We start from the raw sequence: 21,049 nt of genomic DNA on the forward strand, positions 1-21,049 counted from the left end.
GCCATCCAAAACAATACCGTACTTTTCAAGTCTGTAACTATTTTTTCACACACTGACTTCCATCCTTTGACTTTACCACTTACTTCACATAACAGAAAGTCAAACACAGATCCTCTCTCTCCAGTTCTAGCACTGTTCTCCTTCCTTATTACCTCCTCTACCAGTCCGTCCTCTTCTCAGGGCTAGCACCTTCAACTGTACTCTTGACTCCATCTAATAACTCAGTCTCCTCAGGAGCCCCAGTCTTTCCATTATTATTCTACCTCCTTCCTGTTTCTTTCTACCACCTGTTTATACTGTTTTTTAGTGCTCCTTTCATTTAGCCAGAAAGCTTTGTGTATCCTTGAAATGTTTTTTTCTCAGACTTACCTCCCCTTCAAGCTGATACTCCTTGTAAGCTTCATGGCCAGCCTTCCTAAACAGGTAATCTAAACTAGCTATTTTACCTCCTCAACTTCTACTCCATTGAACTCTCATTTCTCCACTCTTCTACAGAAATTATCTTCAACAAAGTTGCTAATGACCTCCAAGTGTCTAAAATATATATGTACATACATACACACATAGTTTCATATGTAAACTCATTCCACATCACCTTTGACAGTTGACTTTTTTCCTTCTTAAAATTCTCACCACTAACATCTACACCACCACTGTCCCTCTGTTTCTTTTTTTTTTCCCCCTCTGACTCTTAAAAAAACTCCCGTCTCTAAAGTTGGATTCCTTCCCTGGGTGACTGAATCATTTTCCTTGCCTAAATTATCATCTAACATTAGTATCTAAAAATACTAATCTGTATCTTCATGCTTGACTTTCCCCCTAGGTGTTATTCCTACAGTTTAAACTTCATATAGTACCACATATCTCTAACTTGATGTTCCACACTCATCTCAAACTCAACATGTCCAAGACTAAATTTATCACCTTCCCTAGCATTCATACTTCTCCTAATATTTGCTATCTTGTTGAAAACTGCATACTTCCTTTTACCCAACCCTAAACCCCTGGAGATTAAAGCTACCCTGGAACTCATTTAGTTATTCAGTCATCTAGCCGTCAAATATTTAATGTGTTCCTACTACGTGTGCCAGGCACTGTTTTGGCTGGAGGATATAGTGGGAACAAAACAAAATCATACAGTTTACATTCTAGTGGAGGGAAACAAACAAATAAATATGTCAATTGGTACTAAATGCTATAGAGAAAATTAAAACCACAGTAAGGGGGACAGGAAGTGTCCAGCAAAATAAGTAATATTCTAAAAAGGTTGGTAAGAAAGACATTATTGATAAGGTGACATTTGTATAGAGCCTTGAAGGAAATGAGAAAGAGAGCCAGGTAGGTGTTTGGGAGAGGAGCTGCAGGGCTGTGAGCACACAGACATCACATGCCAGGCTACGCCTAAGTATACCTGGAGCAGAGTGAGCATAGAAAGTCAGCAGGTGGGATTGGAAATAAAGCAAGAAGGCCAGATCAGAGACAACCATACACCCTGGTAGGGCTTCCCAAATGTACTCTGATGGGAAGTCATGGGCTAGTTTTTGAGCAAAAAAATGACACACTCTATCCTATGTTGTGAGTGTATTTTGAAAGCAGAGTTGTTAGACTTTTACTTTCATAGGAAAGAAGACTAGGGTAAACTTTTTTTTTTTTAGTGAACTTATTTCTTTTTTTTTTTTTAAATAGTTTATTGTCAAATTAGTTTCCACATAACACTCAGTGCTCATCCCCACAAGTGCCCTCCTCCATGCCCATCCCCCCCTTTCCCCCCACATCCATCAGTCCTCAGTTTTTGTCAGCATTCAAGAGTCTCTCATGGTTTGCCTCTCTCCCTTTCCCCCACCATTTCCGCCCTTCTTCTCCCCCTTGTTCCTCTGTCAAGTTCCTCCTAATCCTCCTATACGTGCAAACATATATTTGTCCTTCTCTGCCTGACTTATTTCGCTCAGCATAACACCCTCAAGGTCCATCCATGTTGCTACACATGGCCAGATTTCATTCTTTCTCATTGCCATGTAGTATTCCATGGTATAGATAAACCACATCTTCTTGATCCATTCATCTGTTGATGGACACTTAGGCTCTTTCCATGTTTTAGCTATTGTGGAGAGTGCTGCTATGAACATTGGGGTACATGTGCTCCTATGCCTCAGCATTTCTGTATCCCTTGGGTAAATTCGACTAGGGTAAACTTTGAAGCTGTTAAGTTTGAGATGTCTATTAGTCAGCCAAATACAAATGTCAAGGACGTAACTAGATGAATGCATATGTTGTTCAGGGAAGAAATCTGGGCTAACAATATTAATTTTAGAGCCATGAGTAAATAGAGGGTATATAAAGTCATGATAGTGGATGAGACAGTTATGAAGGAGGAAGGTCAGGAAGAGAAGCGATCTGCAAATGAACCATGAGGGAAGTTAACATTTAGTGATTTAAGAGAAGAACCAACAAAAGGGAAAGAATGGCCAGTGGGAAAAGGAGAAGAGAGAGGTCCCAGAAGTTAAAGAAAGTGTTAAGAAGATAGAGTGATTAACTATGCAAATGCTAAGTTAACAGATGGTGGAGAGTGGACAAGATTCAACAATTGCTGGGTAACAGGCAATCTTGATAAAGAGTAGTTCACAGTGATTGGAGAGTGGGGTGGGTTCAGGAGAGGAGGGGAAGACATGAGGTAGAGAACATGAGTGGAGACCATTTTAATGAGTTGTGATTTAGAGGGTAAGAAAATGGACTGGTGGGATTAGAGGTATCAAGAATAGTGTTTCTTGTTAAGACAGAGACTTATAGCAGTTACCCGACTGATGGGACTAAGCCAGTAGAGAGGAAGACAGGTATCAATGCAGGAGAGAGAGGGGCAATTGCTGGACTGATGTAGAGATCAGTATGATTGAGAGATCTCGTGCAGAAGAATAAATAAAGCTTCTGCTCCAAAACTTATTTTCATTTATCTTGTATTCCCTTGTTTTTAAATATTAAGAATCCTGTGAAAATGAGGCATTTGCTTTGTAGGTCATGACTAACATGTCTACTTGAATAAGTGGAGATACTCTGACATTCCCAGTTAGCCATTATCTGGTCAAATATGTTTTTCTCTGTTTGTTTATTTATTTATTTAGAGTGTGTGTGTCTGTTGGGGGAGGGGGGGCAGAGGGAGAGAAAATCTTAAGCAGGCTCCATGCTCAGCACAAGCCTGACTCAGGGCTTAATCCTATGACCTGAGCTGAAATCAAGAGTTGGGGGGCTCAACCGACTGAGCCACCCAGGTGCCCCTGGCCAAATCTTTCTGAATCTTAATCTCCCACTCATTTATAGTCTCTACTCTAGTACCTGTGTTAAATTTTCCTTACTAATCTCCTTGCGACACTTTCACTTTGGTCTATTTCTAAAACACAAGTCTGGTTATGCTGCTCCTCTTCTTACAACCTTCCACAAGTGGTCACCTACCCAGGTTGCGACTTGTCAGAAATGACACAGAAGGCTTCCTATTTATAGGTGCTAACCTCCCCATTTCTTGTTTTGTTTCCTCCCAGCCCCCACTGCACCCCAGCCCACTGAATCCCATGAGGAAAGCCACACAACTTCTTTCTCTTCCCAGGGTATGGAGTGCCCTCCTCGCCCAAGCGTTCTTTACATTTCGTTTGGAGAACTGCTCTTGTTAAGCTTCTGTCCCATAATTAGGTGCCAATTTTTCTACGCTGTCACGTCACTTTGTTGTACCTAGTTTAGTACTTTTATCACAGTAATTCTTTCCATGCCTGGCTCCAGGACTAGCAATCTGAGGTAGACTTATTTATCTTTGTATCTATCTGCACAGTATAAATCAGATACTTAGGTAAATTAGATCCTTAGGCATGCGTACTAAATGCATAAAAGTATTGTATCGTGTGTGAAATTTAAGGCAATATGCAGATAAATAGCATTTATTTTAAATATTACAACCTTCTTTTGAAAACGGAAACAAAATCACCTGGGTTTCTACTTTCAAAATATGTATATTAGGAGCCTACTGGAGAATATATTCCAGAAATGTAGACCAATGACTTTTTTCAACAATGTCACAGATAGTTATTTATGAAAAGGTAACATTAAAAAGTTTAAACCATAGCTTTGGACTAAATAATTTACCAGCTAGAAAAGTTTTTATAACTGCTTTCTACAATTTTAGATGCTTCTGTGATATTCACATCCATTATCTCTAAGTGACACTTCTGTAACTGCTTCTTCTTGAAGAGCCACTTGGAAGACGAAGATTTAGCTCTTTGTCAACACCATTTCTGCTTCACTAACCATCCTTTCTATTTCATCTTCCCGTCTTCCCAAGTTATGCATTTGACTGTCAACATTTAATTGTGTACCCTCTCTGGAGACTTAACCCTAGTCTTCTGTTACACTGAACAGGAAGTTGTCTAGATTCATGGAGTGGAAGGGGTGATGTATTTTCACCCCATACCCTTGTTCTGGCTCCTTCCTTCTTCACTACCAATTCTGAAGATCCACTAATTCCTCAGCTTTGGAGACTTCTTTGGTGTGAAATGGTTGGTTCTCTCTCTCCCCCCTACAAGCCTTTTAATCTGTTTTCTTCCATACCCTTGGAAAAACAGCCACTGTGGTCTCCTCTCCTGTTCTCCCTATCTTTGGTATGTGCAGGTTCCCTCACTGTGATTTTGGTAAAATTCTGGAAGGCAATGGAAGGATGGGAGTATGCTCAATCCACCATCTTTACCAAGAAGTTTCTTACTGCATTAAGACATCAGGTTCTGCTTCAATTTTATCCTGTAGGCAAACTATCCCAGAACACTATTCTTCTGGTCAAAAATGGGCTAGCTGCCAGTCTCGGCTTAGCGACACAGCTATCTTTCTGGGGTCTCCCCTAAAATCACTGTCTATCTGGGTGACTCCCTCTGCCTCTTTCCTATGCTAACTTCCTGTTTCTTAAATCCTACATCTTCCTCCTTCTTGGTTATGGGAGGGTTTTGTGAGATTCCCCAAGAAAAGTGTATGGGAGATAAACCTCTTGGTACTCTGCATCTGAAAAATGTCTACTTCACACTTATTTGATATTTTGGCCAGTGACAGAATTCTAGGGTGGAGATCATTTTCTCTCAGAATTTTCAAGTCACTGCTCTGTAGTATACATTATAGAATCCATAATCTTCAAGGTTCCATTGTTAATGATGAGAGGATTTATACCATTAGGACTCTTGAAACTTTGAAACCTGATTTCTTGGGGCGCCTGGGTGGCTCAGTTGGTTAAGTGTTCTACTTCAGCTCAAGTCATGATCTCGGGGTTTGTGGGTTCGAGCCCGGCGTCAGGCTCTGTGCTGACAGGCAGCTCAAAGCCTGGAGCCTGTTTCAGATTCTGTGTCTCCCTCTCTCTCTGACCCTCCCTTGCTCACACTCTCTCTCTCAGAAATAAATAAAATATTAAACATTTTTTTTTTAAGAAACCTGATTTCTTTGCCCCCCTCTTAGAAAATTTAAGGTTTTCCTTTGCCTGCAGCATTCTAAAATTTCACAAGGATGTGCCTTAATGTGAGTCAGTTTTTATTCATGTGACCAATCACTCAGAGGTCTCTTTTAATCAAAGAAACTCATGTCCTTCAGTATTGATAAAGTATCTTATTTCTTTGAAAACTTCATTTCCCATTTATTTCTTTTTTCCCCAACTCCAAATTTTCAGAGGTTAGGCCCATAGGACTTTTCCAATTGTCTTTTCTTTTTTCATCTTTTTCTTTTTTTCTATATTCTTGGAGATTTCATAACTTTTATCTTCTATTACCTCTATTGGTTCTCTATCCTGGGAATATTAGTATATATTTTCGAAATTTTATTCACCTCCAAGCATGGTCTATTTCCTCCAAGTTCCTTTCTTTTTTTGTTTGTTTTTGCACTATGGAAACTATCACAGAGGCTTTCTTCCAATACTAGTGATCCTTGATTTTCTGATCTTATTTAAGAGTAAGGTATGGGGTGTCTGGGTGGTTCAGTTGATTAAGTGCCACCTGACTCTTGATTTTGGCTCAGGTCATGATCTCACGGTTCATGGGACTGAGCCTAGTGTTGGGCTCTGTGTGGGCAGTGGGATTGGATTCTCTCTCTGTCTCCTTCTCCCTCTCTGCCCCTCCCCTGCTCTCTCTCAAAACAAACAAACAAACAAACAAACAATGAAGTGTATTGTGGAGGGACTTGTTAATTGTTGGCATCACTGTCTGGTGCTCTGGATACGTGGTTTCATTTGAGTACCTGCATTTGTAAGTATTTCCAGTCTTTTCTATTGGGCTAGTCATGTTCCCCAGAAAAAAAAAAACAACCTTCCAGTCTTCTGCCTAGAGACCTGGCTGCCAGTATTTGAGAAAGAGGCTGGTGAGTCTCAATACTTAAGAAGCAGATTTTTTACTTAATCTCTGTTTTCAGTACCCTCCCTTCAACTGTGTCTGCTGTGTCTCCCCACCTCCCAATTCAGAATCCCTCCAATTCATCTTCTCCAGACAATCTCCTACCAGGTCTTCTAGCACAAAAGGGATAACTGGCTGCCTTCAGTATGGGAGAGGGGTATAGGTGTTTCTTAAACAGATTTTCAACTAATCTTCCTATTTTCTACCTCACCGTCAGAAGTACATGTTGTGCCAATTTGAGTCTTTCCTGGTTTTTTAAGGGGAAACTGGGTAGCTTCTCTGCTTGCTATAATGTCAAGTTTCAGCTTTCTATGGTGTTCTAAATCATTTATGCTTTTTGGCTTCCAAAATTTGTTTTTTCTCTGATTATTGTCCTTGTGGATTTATATGTTTAAAAAATTCTCTTAGTAATTTGAGTAGGGTTTTGAAAGGGAGGAGAGATAAAAGAATATTTTTAGAAATATTTATTAAAAAACATACTTTTCCTATTAAAAAAACTGAACAGGTCTTACCTAAAGGGTCCACAGGTAACTGGCTCTAAAGAAATATGATGCATAAATAAGCTTCTGTCTTTTATGATGCCTAGAAAAATATTTTACATTATGTATTAGTGAAAAGTTAAATGAAGTTTTATTTCCTATGCCTATTTATTACAAATAATTGTAAATATTTACATAAAAAATCTATACTATAGACTTGATATATTTGACACACAAATTGATAACTATATACCAAATAACTCAGCATAAACATATCAACAAAATCAGTATAAATTTAGTCAGCTGATGTTAATCATAACTTAAATGTGTTAGTTAACTGCCATGCATCAAACTTAAAATTTAGTCTTATGAAGGTTTACAAGCCAAACTTTAGATATTGTTCTCACTATGCAACATGTACTTCTTAAAACTTTCAAATAGTTCAATAGTACAAGATTGGCTGCCTAAACTAAAATACATTGATACAGCCACATGTCAAATACTATGCAACCATAAAAAAGAATGAGGAAGATCCTGTGTAGTCATTAAGGGTTTACTGTGGGATTTACTGCATGTGTTTCAGAACTAAGCCTCTACAGTCTAACATAGTTATCCCTTACTATTTGAATTCTTCCTTTCCAAACTCAGGAACCAAATATATAGTGAGCAATAGTTACATTTTTTTTTTTTAACTATTCCATGGTAAGAATTTCAGATTTTAGTCTAAATGAAATAAGAAGCCACACAGAGTTTTAAGCAATCAAGAGGCATGATCTGACCTTTTTGTTACTAGGATGATTCTGGCTGCTATGCTGAGACAGCCTGGAGGAGGGACAGATGCAGAAACAGAGAAAGGAATTACAAACTTTGACTGTGGCTTAGATGAAGATGGTATGGGGTAGAGGTGTGAAGAAATGATCAGATTTCTGTTATATTTCAAAGGTAAAACATAAAGGACTTGTTAACGGGCTGGATATGAATGAAGTATGAAGAAATAAAAGAGTAAAGGAGGACATCAAGGTTTTGATGTATCAATTGGCAGAATGGCAGTGAGAAAGGAATGAACAGAAAGAGCAGGTCTGGGACAACAATCAGGAGTTCAGCACTGCCTACAGTGACTTAGAGATGCCTATTAGCATAGTAGGAAAAGTATCAAGGGCAAATGCATAAGTAAGTCTGGAGCTCCAGGATGGGCTAAGCTTATAGATAACAATGTTGCTAGTCACTGAAACTGAAGTTTAGGCAGAGAAGAGCTCAAAGGACAGAGCCCTGGGGCGCTCCTATGTTTAGAGGAAGGAAAGAATAAAGAAGAACCAGCAAAGACAACAGAGAAGTGGCTATGCAGGAGGAGAACCTAGAGTATGTGATGGTCTCAGAGGAGTGACCAACTGTCATATGTGGCTGAAAGACAGTCAAATGAGGACAAAAAATGCTTGTTGGATTTGCCAGCATGGAGATCACTATGACTTAGGAAAGGGTGATTTTGGTGGAATGGTGAAGGTCAAAAACTTGACTCGATTCCCAGAACCTAAGCCTTAAATTATTATACTAAGAGATTCCTAAATTTTTATAGCCTTTGTAATTTAAAAAGTCATTACAGAGAAGCTCCACATCATACTTGGTGTTATGAAGGAAAAGCTCACAGAACAAAGCAAGACATAATTTTAACAAACCGCACTGCAAAGTCTTGTCCAATTATTTACATACCCAAAAAAGTTGAGAAAAGTTAACTTAAAAAAATATTGTGTGTAGTACCTATAGAGAGGGAAAAGATATGAATACAAAGCAAATTTTACCATCTGGAGTGCTTTTCGAAGCTTTTAAGGATTTTTCTTGGTTTTTTATTATCCTGTCAAATTCATTTAACAAATTTCTTTTGATTGGGGGTTCTCCTAAAAAGAAATTTCCATACATGTTTTTAAAGCAAATAGTAGCAATTCTATTTTTCAAAAGCCTATACAGTACATTTTTTAAAACTAAAGTCCTGACTCTTACAATTTATTAAGCAAAAAATACATAATAATTACATAATAATTCTACTTTGAAAGAGGCAATTCATTTTTCTATATCAACTTAATTTCTTTCTTTCTTTCTTTCTTTCTTTCTTTCTTTCTTTCTTTCTTTCTTTATTACCATTTAAAATAACACTATTTAATAGCTAGGGTGTAGGGATAAAAAGATGTTACCAGATACTAGTGATAAGCTACTTTTTAATTGGATAAACTGGCACTAAATGTAACTATAAGTTTACCGGAAATAAGAAAAAACAGAATTTCTTCAAGTAAAACTTTTTTTCTGCATTAAATTCGAATAGAAATTTATTACACAGGTCCTTCAAGTAGAGTGAGTAGGAAGAAATACTTTTTGAAATTACCAAAATTACATTAAAATATTAGCAATATTTATTTAAAAATTCTACAAGGGCTGAGAGCAAAAGTTAACCATAATTCAAATTATGCATGTCCATGGCATACTGGGATAACAGGTGATAATAGGTACACTGGGTTCTGATGCTTTATTAAAGGGAATGAATTTGTAGAATTTAATAGAAAGTAAAAATGTCCATGCAAAGCTTTATCAACTGTTAGATTATGAAGTGATTTAACTGTTTAACAAGTAAGCAGAAGCTGATTAAATTGTATATTCATATATATATCAGAAGTGAGGGAAATTAAATAGTGATGATGCTGAGAACAATTATTACAAGTCTGAGGAGTTTTGTTTTTTTTTCTTCCCTAAGCAGGCTAACCCACTTGGGAGCACACATGAACAAAATGGGTTCCTATAAACAAAGCCATTATTTTCCATAAAAGAACAGTGAATCTCTTTAAGCATCTGCACTTCAAAATTTTCACCAGAGCACAGCAACAGTTTAAGGTAAATATCATAAACTTTCTACTTTTCCCATAACATAAACTTGATATGGAACGTGGCCTGGATAACAATTAAGAAACTCTGTATCCACCAGGGCAACTGAAGGCACAGAGCTGAAGACACTGGCTTCAGTGTCTTTCTCTATAATAAGAAGAGACTGGGCAAGACCTGTGGTAACTCATTCAACTCAATCTTAAGAGTCCATAGTTTTTAAAAAGGAGTTAGTTATTTAATATTTAGGATCATCCACTTTACTTTTGGCATTTACTTTAATGGTATTTGATCAACAGATTCAATGATTTAAGATTATTCCTAGTCAAATAACCTAATTAAATTAAGTTGTTCCATATACACTTAAAAGAGAAGTCAGAATAAAGTCCAAATGGCATTAAGACCAGAATACTATCTGCCAAAAATGACTGACTTTAGAACACTTCCTAGATTTAAAAAAGGAGGCAAACCAACACCTATAATTGAAACCAATTTTTTAAGTTCACAGGAGCCAGAGTTAGAACCTCTGTGATCTTCCTCTCTCTATATATTCATATTTATATGAAAACAGTAAGTTGTAAAACGCAAGCTGTTACAAGTTTCAGATTTTCTAGGGAAACAAACTTTTAACAGCAGCTTCTTAATTATAACTAGATTAGTAATTTCTAAAAATACATTAAAATAACCTCAGAACATGTTTCTTGGTACAGGCTCAGAGATTAAATCACATTCCGCTAAACCATCCACAAAGGTCTGTAAAAATACAGCTTCTAATACTTGAATTGCTGTAAGCTAGTATACCAGGATTATTAAAGACTTGATTTTTAAGTGATTGGCAACCTAAAAGGAAAAAACAGACACTTACCAATTGACACAAGTACATCTCCTCTTCTTTTCCCTTTTCTTGAATTTAACAGAAGCGTCTCCTCAGTGTGTTGGCATGTAGACAGAAAGTGTCTGGCGTGACTTAACAGTTCGGCATCTGTCAGCTCACCATCTTCCACAAAAGCTTTGGCAATCTCTACTGTTTCTGTTTCAAAATAGTTTTCTGGATCCTTGGAGTCAGTAGAATGAATTTCTATATCTGTTTTCACAGGAAGATGAGGAAATGCTGCAGTTTTCCCGATTTCCATTTTTATATTTTTAGGTAAAGCCTGTTCTTTTCCCAAAAGAGGAATGTTCTCAACAAGCGATTCTTTGTTTCCTAGTAGCGAGTGCCGTTTGTCTTGCTTAAACTGAGAGGGATATGGAAAAGCTTTCACAGAGTAATTTTCTGACGAATCTTTTTCAATGTTAGAGTTACTTGATAATTTAAATTCTTTATTGGAGACCTTTTCCAATTTGGAGTTTACAGAGTGTTCTGGGGTTCTCTTATCAATACAAGAGGGAGGAGGCATTTTTGATACATCTTCTCTAGATGTAGACGAACACTGAAGGCTATATTCAGTTCTGATCATATCAAATTCTTCTAACATTCCCTTAACTTTGTATAAGGCACTTTCAGAAACTGAAACTTGTTTCCCACTTGCTGTACTGAATCCAGAGAAAGCAGATGATGGTAAATTTGGGGTGGTATGTATCATAGTATTTTCTCCTCTTGTGAACTTGTCTGAGTGTTCCTCATTATGTTTAGATGATACTTTGGAAAAGAGCTGCTTGGCACTATCTTCTACCTTAGAAAACACCTGTCTTGCCTTTTGTAATGCAGCATCTGATACTTGTACAGATTTTCCACTTGCTGTGCTAAAAATCCCACAAGCACTTGTACAAGAGACGGACCGAGGATGCTTGCTTGTACTAAGTTTACACATATCTGAAGTTTTCAAATTAATCTGACAAGGTAGTATTTCAGAACCTTTCTCGAATCCAGATATACTTTGGCTAAGTTGTAGAGTTTGTTCCCTTTGAGTCTCAGCAAAATCTTTATGTGAAGGTGAACTACATTCTGCACCATCCAGAGAGTTAGGACAAATATCCTCTGAATCATCCAGCGCCTTACCATAACCTGCCACAATTTTCCCTTGGTAAGTGTCTGGTTTACTCTTGGTGTTTTGCTTAGTAGCCATATCACAGTTTTCTGTAAATTCCTCTGTCACTTTTGTCTTGTGTGCAACTAAAACTCTTTCACTACTTGCTGTAGCGTATGCAGGCACAGCATTATGTGAATCAGAATTCAATTTCTGAATGGAATCAAAATTATTTGAATCAGAAATGGTCACTTTAAGTGCTGTATTTTCATTTTTGCATGAGAAATTAGTCACAGGTTTCTGAACACAAATGTCTTTGTTTATGCTCTGTGGGTCTGTGTCTGCTTCTCTTACAGTGGACATTATTTCAGAGACACTGGTGTTTTTTCTCTCTCTAACATTCCTTGCTATTGGCTCAATACCAGAATTATCAACTTTATTTCCTGAAAGATATTCTGACTCATCATACACTGTTTTTTCTAGCTGATCATCCAATTCTCCTTCTCTAAGCCATTTTTTTACTTTAAGTATGGAAGCCTGACTCACAGAAATTTTTCTACCATGTCCTGTGTAAAATGCAAAAGCTGAATTTTCAGTGGCTGAATAAGTGGATTGATTTGTACAAGTTGTAGGCTTTTTTGCTGTTTCTTTTTCTGTATTTTCATGTACTTTAACTTTCAGAGAGGCACGATTTGATATTTTAAGATTTTCAGTTTGTTTGTATAAATTGTCACTTAAGAGGCTGGGTACCAACACGATCTCGTCAGAAACAAGGTTTTTCTCTAGAGAGTTCTGCATTTCTTCATCCTTTGAAGCAGTTGTTATTTCAATTGTCCTACATGCTAATTCCGGCCCACCTTTACACTCCTCTCTGCCCTTGGACATCTTTGCCCCTCGATGGCTAAAATTAGTGATATCGCTTTTATCTTGCTCTCTCTCATCAAAAAGATTTTTCACTTTGTCCAACGATTCCTTTGCAATTTGTATTTTTTTCCCACTAGCTGTATGAAAATGCAAAATGGTAGGTTCTTTGACTTTTTCGATTTCATATTCCGGTCTTTGCTGGAGAGTCAGTGATTTATTTTCAGTACCAATGAGGTCACTTTCTTTCATTATTTTGTCTTTTCTTTCAATATTTTCCATTTCCTCATGACGTGAAATGTCTATTTTGTTGATATCTATGCCATAAAGTAATTCAGAATTCAAGAAATCTGAAAAGTTATTCAATTCTTCTTCTGTACATTTTTGATCAAGGAAATGCGTAACTTTATTTAATGACGCTCTAGAGACTCTTAGATTTTTCCCACTTGCAGTCTGAAAGGATACATCAAAAATGTCAAAATCTTTTATATTTTGCCCCATTGTATTAGCAGTTAAATGTTCGTTTGATGTGTTAACATGAAATGTTTCTTCAGCTTTCACAACCTCCAAACAAGTTAAATCTGACAAGCCTTCTTTAATTTGAGTGCTCTCCTCCTTTATAAACTGGCTGGATAATTTCAGATCTATGTTGTGCTGATCCATACATGGCAAGCCAGTTTCTTCTTTATGAATATAAACTGTATCAATCTTACTTGAATCACTGCCATCATATTCTCCAAAGTTGTAAGTATTTCCACTGGCATCAGTATATTTGTTAGCTTCATTTTCTGTGTTTCTCTCACAACCTTCAGTATTTTTGGCAACAAAAATGCCAGTAGTCCTTTCAATATTATTTTGTAGTATTAGGTGGCACTTATTATTTTTTTCATTTAACTTTTTCTCTTTGTTATAATTTTCTATCGTAAACATTGAAACAGGATTACATTTACTTGAAGAGAAACTTCTTGTATCTACTTCTACAGACGGCTCCTTGCTAATATTCTCTATGTCACTGAACAGCTTCTTAGCTTTTTGCAGTGCTTCACTACAAACATTCAGTTTTGTGCCACGAGCAGAATAAAAGCCTCTAAACTCTGCTTCATTTTTACCTGTTAAATGGCCAGAAGCATTTTTGTTACAGCTGGTTTTTAACAAGCAAGCAAACTTCTGCTTACCTCCGACTATACCTTCAAATTTCTTGCTGCTATCTCCCTGACCGACAGATGGGCCATTAGTTGTGAGATGAAGATCAGAATCTTTCCGTTCCTCTGGAATGGTATTTGAGATAGTCAGGTGTTTTTCAGGCATTTCACATGGATTTTTCTGTATCATGTGTCTTGGTTTTCTAAACTGTGTAAATTCAAACTGACTTCCCGATTCTTCCAAAATCGTAGAAAGTTCTGTAATTTCTGCCTTTTGGCTAGGTGTTAAATTATCATTTGAATCAAAATCTCGCTTTACAGATAAAGTTGGAGGAGTTGTGTGATCACCTTCACTATCAGAAACATATGCGCTCCTCTGCACACACCCAGATACAATATTAATTGACTGTGGTTCAGGTGCATGAGGTTTGGTCCGTTTGTCTTGACTTTCTAATAAAGTATTTGCAATTTCAATACAAGCTAAGTTAGTAGGATAATGTTCTTCAATATCTTTGAAGAGCGTTTTGCTTTTCTTAATGTTGTGTTCAGAGAGTTTTATCTCTTTATTAGAAGCTGTTCTGAAGCCATTTCCAAAATTGTGATTTAGAACTGGATCTGATAGTCTTGCTGGATTATCCGTGTAATCATTATTTCCATTTGATTTCATATCTGAATCCAAGGTGATATCTGATTTTGAATAATGATCTAGTGTCATTCTGAGTTGCTGCTTTATGCTATTTCTGTTCTTTTCTGTAAGATCATCTATGTCTGCTGAATCAAAATCTTTTGTGATTGACACTTCAGCTTCTTGTTTGTCATCCCTATCTGTATACACTACCACGGGAGAGTTCTCCAGAACAGGTTCTTTTACACAACACAGGTCTGCATCATCAAGTTCTTTAATACTTCCTACATCAGGAACATTCCTTTCCTTAGTTATCTGAAAGACAAAATCATTCTCATCTGGGAAAAGCTCTTCAGAGTTTGTATTGATAGTTATTTCTGAAATTAAAGCAGTTTCTTTTTGGTCTTTTTGGACTACTGTGAGATGTGCATCTTGGTTGAGTGGTACCTTCAGAGAAGGTGATGCTTCTGTTGCATATTTTTCAGTTGATGACAGGTTAGCTTTTTTAGAATTTTCATTTAAAACACGTATTTCTTGATTCTCTTCCAGGGTTTTGGTTAATTCAAAACCAGCTGCAGGATTCTTACATTTTAGTGTCTCTGGCACTTTACATGATTCTCTTCCTCTAGCACGCATGACTGGGTTTGATGGAGGATCCCTGGAGCCAGGAGTTAACTGGCTGCGATTATCTGCGTCAGATGAAAAGCTTTCCAGAGACTGAAAGTGAATACCACTATCCTCGACTTCTGAACATGGCACAGAAGGGGGACTTGCTGCAGGCAAGATCTCTTCTTTTCTATCTGAAACTCTTTGGCTTTTTGTATCATCCTCACAGTGTTTTTCCTGCAAGGATGACAGACAATCTGTTTCTGTGGTTATAAATGACTGTAGTTTTTCCTTTTTAATTTTTGCTTCTTTATAATCAAGTTCTTGAGATATTATTTTAGAATTAGGAGTACTGCTTCCGTTATTGGAAACTTTTCTCAGAATTGTCCTAGAAGAGTTGGTTAAAGATAAAGTTGGTTCTTTGGAATCATTCTGTAAACAGCTTTTTTTGATAGAAGAATGTAATAAACCTAAGCAAAAAGACACAAGGTGATAAAATTAAAGTACCATCAATCACATTTATTAAATATATTCCACTAAGTAAAAAGGTAGCATCTATGGTAAGAATTACATGAAAAGCAAGAAGTGAATGTCAAGCTTAAAACAAAGAATTCTAAACAGTCTCTGTCAGAAGTTATTACGTTGTCAACTAAAAACAAATTGAACTTAATATTCTTTTCTACCATGTATCAATTCAATTAAAATTAGTATGCAGTTCAAGAAAGTGGCCACCATAAGAAAAATTCATAGTTTTATTGGAAAACAAACTTGGAAAAAAAAAATCCATTGCTAATATGGGTGTAATAGAAGATAAAAAACAAAGCAAGGCAAAGGAAAGGAATTAGAAAAGTAATCACTTCCTTTAGTTAATTCAGTCTTTGATATTGAAAAAAAAAAATCAGCTTTTAAAAATAGGTTCTACAGATGAAGGGACTGCAAGATGACCTAATCTCAGCTTTAAAGGCAAATGAATGAAACTGCTCAGAGTTTTTTTGTTTAATCAACCCTCTCAATTCCCTATTAGCAAGTCAAAAATGTTAATCTCATTTAATCAGTGATCACCACTATTAGCTGTTTCACGGATTTTAATTCTGATATATAAAGTATCAAACATTCTTTTCTGGAAATTAACCCAAATCTCAAACAGTTCCTTTACACTCCAGTATTGAACCTACTAAAATCTTCTCAAAGGAAGATAAAATTGCCTTTTTAATATACAATTCAGCTACTAATAAAAGTATCATTGCTCAAATAAAAATGGAGTTTCACTGTGGATACTCTGGCACCCAGGGATATTAATATCTCTAAGTAGTCTCTAAATATTTAAGAAAACTATATAACAACAACAATAACCACTCTTATTTTATTTTATTTTTTTCTTTTTTTTTTTATTTTATTTTTTTAATGTTTTATTTATTTCTAGGAGAGAGAGAGAGACAGCGTGAGCAGGGGAGGATCAGAGAGAGAGGGAGTCACAGACTGAAACAGGCTCCACGCTCCAAGCTGGCAGTCAGCACAGGGCGCGACGCGGGGCTCAAACCCACGAACCACAAGATCATGACCTAAGCGAAAGTCGGACGCTTAACCGACTAAGCCACCCAGGCGCCCCTAACCACTCTTATTTTAGAAGTGACTTATATTAAACTTAGCTAATTACATTAAACTTAGTTTTTCTATTTTTTACGATTTATTTATTTTAATTTTTTTAAATGTTTTATTTATTTCTGAGAAAGAGAGAGAGAGACAGCGTGAGCAGGGGAGGGTCAGAGAGAGAGGGAGACACAGAATCCGAAGCAGGCTCCAGGCTCTGGGCTAGCTGTCAGCACAGAGCCGTATGCGGGGCTCTAACCCATGAACCGTGAGATCATGACCTGAGCCGAAATCGGCAGCTTAACCGACTGAGACACCCACGCGCCCCTATTTTTTACATGATTTAGAGACTTTCCATACTAAACAGCACAACATATGTACAGAATTGTCAAATTTGCATACAATAAAATTAAAGCAGGAATGAAGCAGTCACATTTTTGATGCTTCTGAATCACATGTTCTGTCTCAAGAGGGATACTGTATACAGTGTAACTCTGCAAACTGATCCAACAAGTCTGAATAAAATGATTTTGAACACTGGTAATCAAAGGCCTAAACAATAATATATGTAGACATATTTCTGAATACCAGCTATAGCGATTTAAAAAAACGGAAAAACTACAGAAGGAAAACCAAAAAAGAAACTACTGGAGGAAAGCAGGTAATATATAAGATTAGAGAAAGAGACTCACATATTCAAATAAGAGAACTTGTCACCAGCCACAAAACTATATGCACAATTCTGTCTCTCTCTCTCTCTCTCTCTCACACACACACACACACACACACACACACACACACACAGGTACCTGAATCAGCATCTGTAAACGTCAGTGGTCCTTCCAAAGCATTTGCTTCAAATTGGGCCAAAGAGTTGATCAGTCCCGATTCCTGGTCTTTCTGTGTTTTTAGTCCTTGATGAGATGTTTCATCATTAATAACATAAATAAACTTTTTTGTTTTCTTTTTCAAAGTGGATATTAAACCTGAATTCTTCAAAGCTACAGAAGTATGTTTGATACTGGCTGGCCAGCTTCCATTGTCAACTGAACACGTACTTAAAGAATCCTCTTTCTGTGAACAAACAGAATGTTTTTCTAATCCGCTTTCAGAGGCTTCAAGTTCTTGTTTAAAGTTTGGATCTGTTACATTATTTGAGAACACAGCACTGAACGTCTCTTCAGGTGATTCTCTTATCCTGAATATAGACTTTCTGATACCCTGAAGTGGAGAAGCTATTAGAGAAGTTTCAGATGTCGCCTGCTTTATTGACAGAATGGAGTCTTCATGAGATTCAAGACATTGCCCTTCATCTGTCTTATTTACCACTATTTCCTCATTTAATATCGTCTCTGTACACTTTGGTACACCTGAAATCTGTGGCAAAGAATCTTTGAAAGTAATAAAGTTGGTACATTCTTTCTCTGTGGTTATGAGGTCTTTTTCTGAATTATTTTGGTCACAAGAAGAAATATGCAATAGAGGTGATTTCTCCATCTGGGTTCCATTTAGACCTGAGAGGGTTAGGTGAGACCATTCAGAGGCTGAAGTCAGTACAACTTCCTTGGAGATTCTGTTGCTTCCATTCCCAAAGGGCTTCTGATTTGTTATGTTTGAATCTAATGGATCCCTGACCTTTGCTTTCATTTCAGATACAAATGAATGTTTATTTTCTTTCATTTGTTTTTTGGCTTCTTCACATTTGTTGGTTGTTTCATGGAAAATATTTTTCCTAGTCTTGCTGGTTTTTATTTTTTGTAGATTTCTTGTTTTACATTTAGGAACACTTAATGAAAAACTATCTTCTTCAGAAACATCTGCAACTCTTTCATGTACTTCATCTTCTAAGACATTTGGTGTTGGCTTTCCAAAATGGTCTTTGCAGCTATTTACTTTATATAATGAATTCCCTAACATTTTCCCCAATCCTGTTAAAATTTAAAACAGAAGCATATTAATAACATTTTATAATACAGACATAGAATTTATACTATTCTTGCAACCTTTCTCATAGAGATAGCATATGCTATATAACATGTACTGTGGTATTTTAAAGGGTTATCCTGAGTGCTAGTGTTTTTAGGGAGCGGTGGAGGGTGCCACCCTTCCTCTGTTCTTCTGGTAAAGGCTGATTCCAATGTCCCCAAAGCCTTCTATTCACATTCCAGGGTCTTAATAACCTTTTTTACCAGTTCTGTACAATTAAATCTCACGCAATCTTACTATATAATTCGCAATTTAACATTCTAAGATTTATCAAACCAGATGTTCCAAATTAATTTTGTGGCCCTACAATAACAGAGTAAAATCTGATTTTACACACACACACACACACACACACACACACACACACAGAGTCATCCAATCGTACACATTTATACAGGCCTACATAGAGACTAAGAAAAATGCAATATTTCAATGATCTGATTAGGAAACTTTTAGCATCTGCAACCCTAATTACTTTCTAATTAGTAATAAGGCCTTCACATTTTGTTAATTTTCAGTCTTATTTTTATCTCTGTAAGTTTTATGTTCCAGGTTTTGTTTTGGTGTCACAATAAGATCTTGAATGTTATTTTACTAAGATTAAACATTTTCATTTAAATCACATTGGCTTCTACTCACAGGACCTTAATTAAGAAGGAAAAGCAATGTATTTTCTTTTTAAGAAAGGTAGGAGCAATACTCCGATGCTGTCACTTAAAAACAGTAGTTCAATTCAATAGAAGGACTTACCTTGACTTTTAGCATCTCTTAGACTTTTATTTTCATTGTCTGGCCCAGAAGGGATAAACCTATCATTCTTCTTCAGACTTTCATCATGGTTAGAAAAATAGCTTTTAAAGATCTGCAAAAGTTACATTTTAATTACAACCAACTCTCAGAAATACAAGTAATTATCAGGGAATACTATGAAAAATTATATGCCAACAAATTGGACAACTTAGAAGAAATGAACAAATTCCTAAACACACACACACATTACCAAAATTCACATGGGAAGAGACAGAAAATCTGAACAGACCCATAGCTAGTGAGGAAACCGAATCAGTTATCAAAAATCTCCCAACAAATAAGAGCCCTGGGCCAGATGGCTTCCCTGGGGAATTTTATCAGACATTTAAAACAGAATTAATAGCCATTCTTCTAAAGCTATTCCAAAAAATAGAAATCGAAGGAAAACTTCCAGACTCATTTTATGAAGCCAGCATCACTCTGATTCCCAAGCCAGACAGAGACCCAGCAAAAAAAAAAAAAGAACTACAGGCCAATATCCTTGATGAATAGGGATGCAAAAATCCTCAACAAGATACTTGCAAATCGAATCCAACAGCACATAAAAAAGAATTATCCACCAAGATCAAGTGGGATTCACACCTGGGTTACGGGGATGGTTCAATATTCGCAAATGAATCAATGTGACACATCACATCAACAAAAGAAAAAAAACCCCATATGATCCTGTCGATAGATGCAGAAAAAGCATCTGACACATACAGCATCCCTTCTTAATAAAGACCCTCGAGAAAGTCAGGATAGAAGGAACTTACTTAAACATCATCAAAGCCATCTATGAGAAGCCCTCAGCTAACATCATCCTCAACGGGGAAAAACTGAGAGCTTTCCCCCTGAGATCGGGAACACGACAGGATGTCCACTCTCACCACTGTAAAATATAGTGCTGGAAGTCCTAGCATCAGCCATCAGACAACAAAAGGAAATCCAAGGCATCAGAATTGGCAAAGAAGAAGTCAAACTTTCACTTTTCGCAGTCGACATGACACTCTACATAGAAAACCTGAGAGACTCCACCAGAAGCCTACTAGAACTGATCCATGAATTCAGCAAAGTTGCAGGGTACAAAATCAACATACAGAAATCGGTTGCATTTTTATACACCAATAATGAAGCAACAGAAAGAGAAATCAAAAAACTGATCCCATTCACAATTGCTCAAAAAACCATAAAATACCTAGGAATAAACCTAACCAAAGATGTAAGAGATCTGTATGATGAAAACTATAGAAAACTTATGAAAGAAATTGAAGAAGATACAAACAAATGGAAAAACATTCCATGCTCATGGATCGGAAGAATAAATATAGTTAAAATGTCATTACCACCCAAAGCAATCTACACATTCAATGCATTCCCAATCAAAATTGCACCAGCATTCTTCTCAAAACTAGAACAAACTACCCTAAAATTTGTATGGAACCACAAAAGATCCCGAATAGCCAAAGTAATATTGAAGAAGAAAACCAAAATGGGAGGCATCACCATCCCAGACTTTAGCCTCTACTACAAAGCTGTCATCATCAAGACAGTATGGTATTGGCACAAAAACAGACACATAGAACAATGGAAAAGAATTGAGAACTCAGAAATGGACCCAAAAGTATACAGCCAACTAATCTTTGACAAAGCAGGAAAGAGTATCCAATGGAAAAAAGACAGCCTCTTTAACAGATGGTGCTGGGAGAACTGGACAGGAATAAGCAGAAGAATGAAACTAGAT

At 36.7% G+C, this 21,049-nt stretch overlaps 1 protein-coding gene across 1 annotated transcript in view; it reads right to left on the minus strand.

The window, feature by feature from the left end:
• Nucleotides 1–21,049, minus strand: part of BRCA2 (BRCA2 DNA repair associated) — a 59,999-nt gene that overhangs the window by 26,933 nt on the left and 12,017 nt on the right. The window contains 5 exon segments of the mRNA XM_039239825.1: nt 6,908–6,977; nt 8,671–8,766; nt 10,605–15,410; nt 17,340–18,458; nt 19,267–19,378. Coding sequence (XP_039095756.1) covers nt 6,908–6,977; nt 8,671–8,766; nt 10,605–15,410; nt 17,340–18,458; nt 19,267–19,378 — 6,203 coding nt within the window.

The sequence above is a fragment of the Hyaena hyaena genome, unplaced genomic scaffold (genome assembly GCF_003009895.1).
Source record: "Hyaena hyaena isolate Hyena2069 unplaced genomic scaffold, ASM300989v1 scaffold_163, whole genome shotgun sequence".
NCBI classification, from domain to species: Eukaryota; Metazoa; Chordata; class Mammalia; order Carnivora; family Hyaenidae; genus Hyaena; species Hyaena hyaena.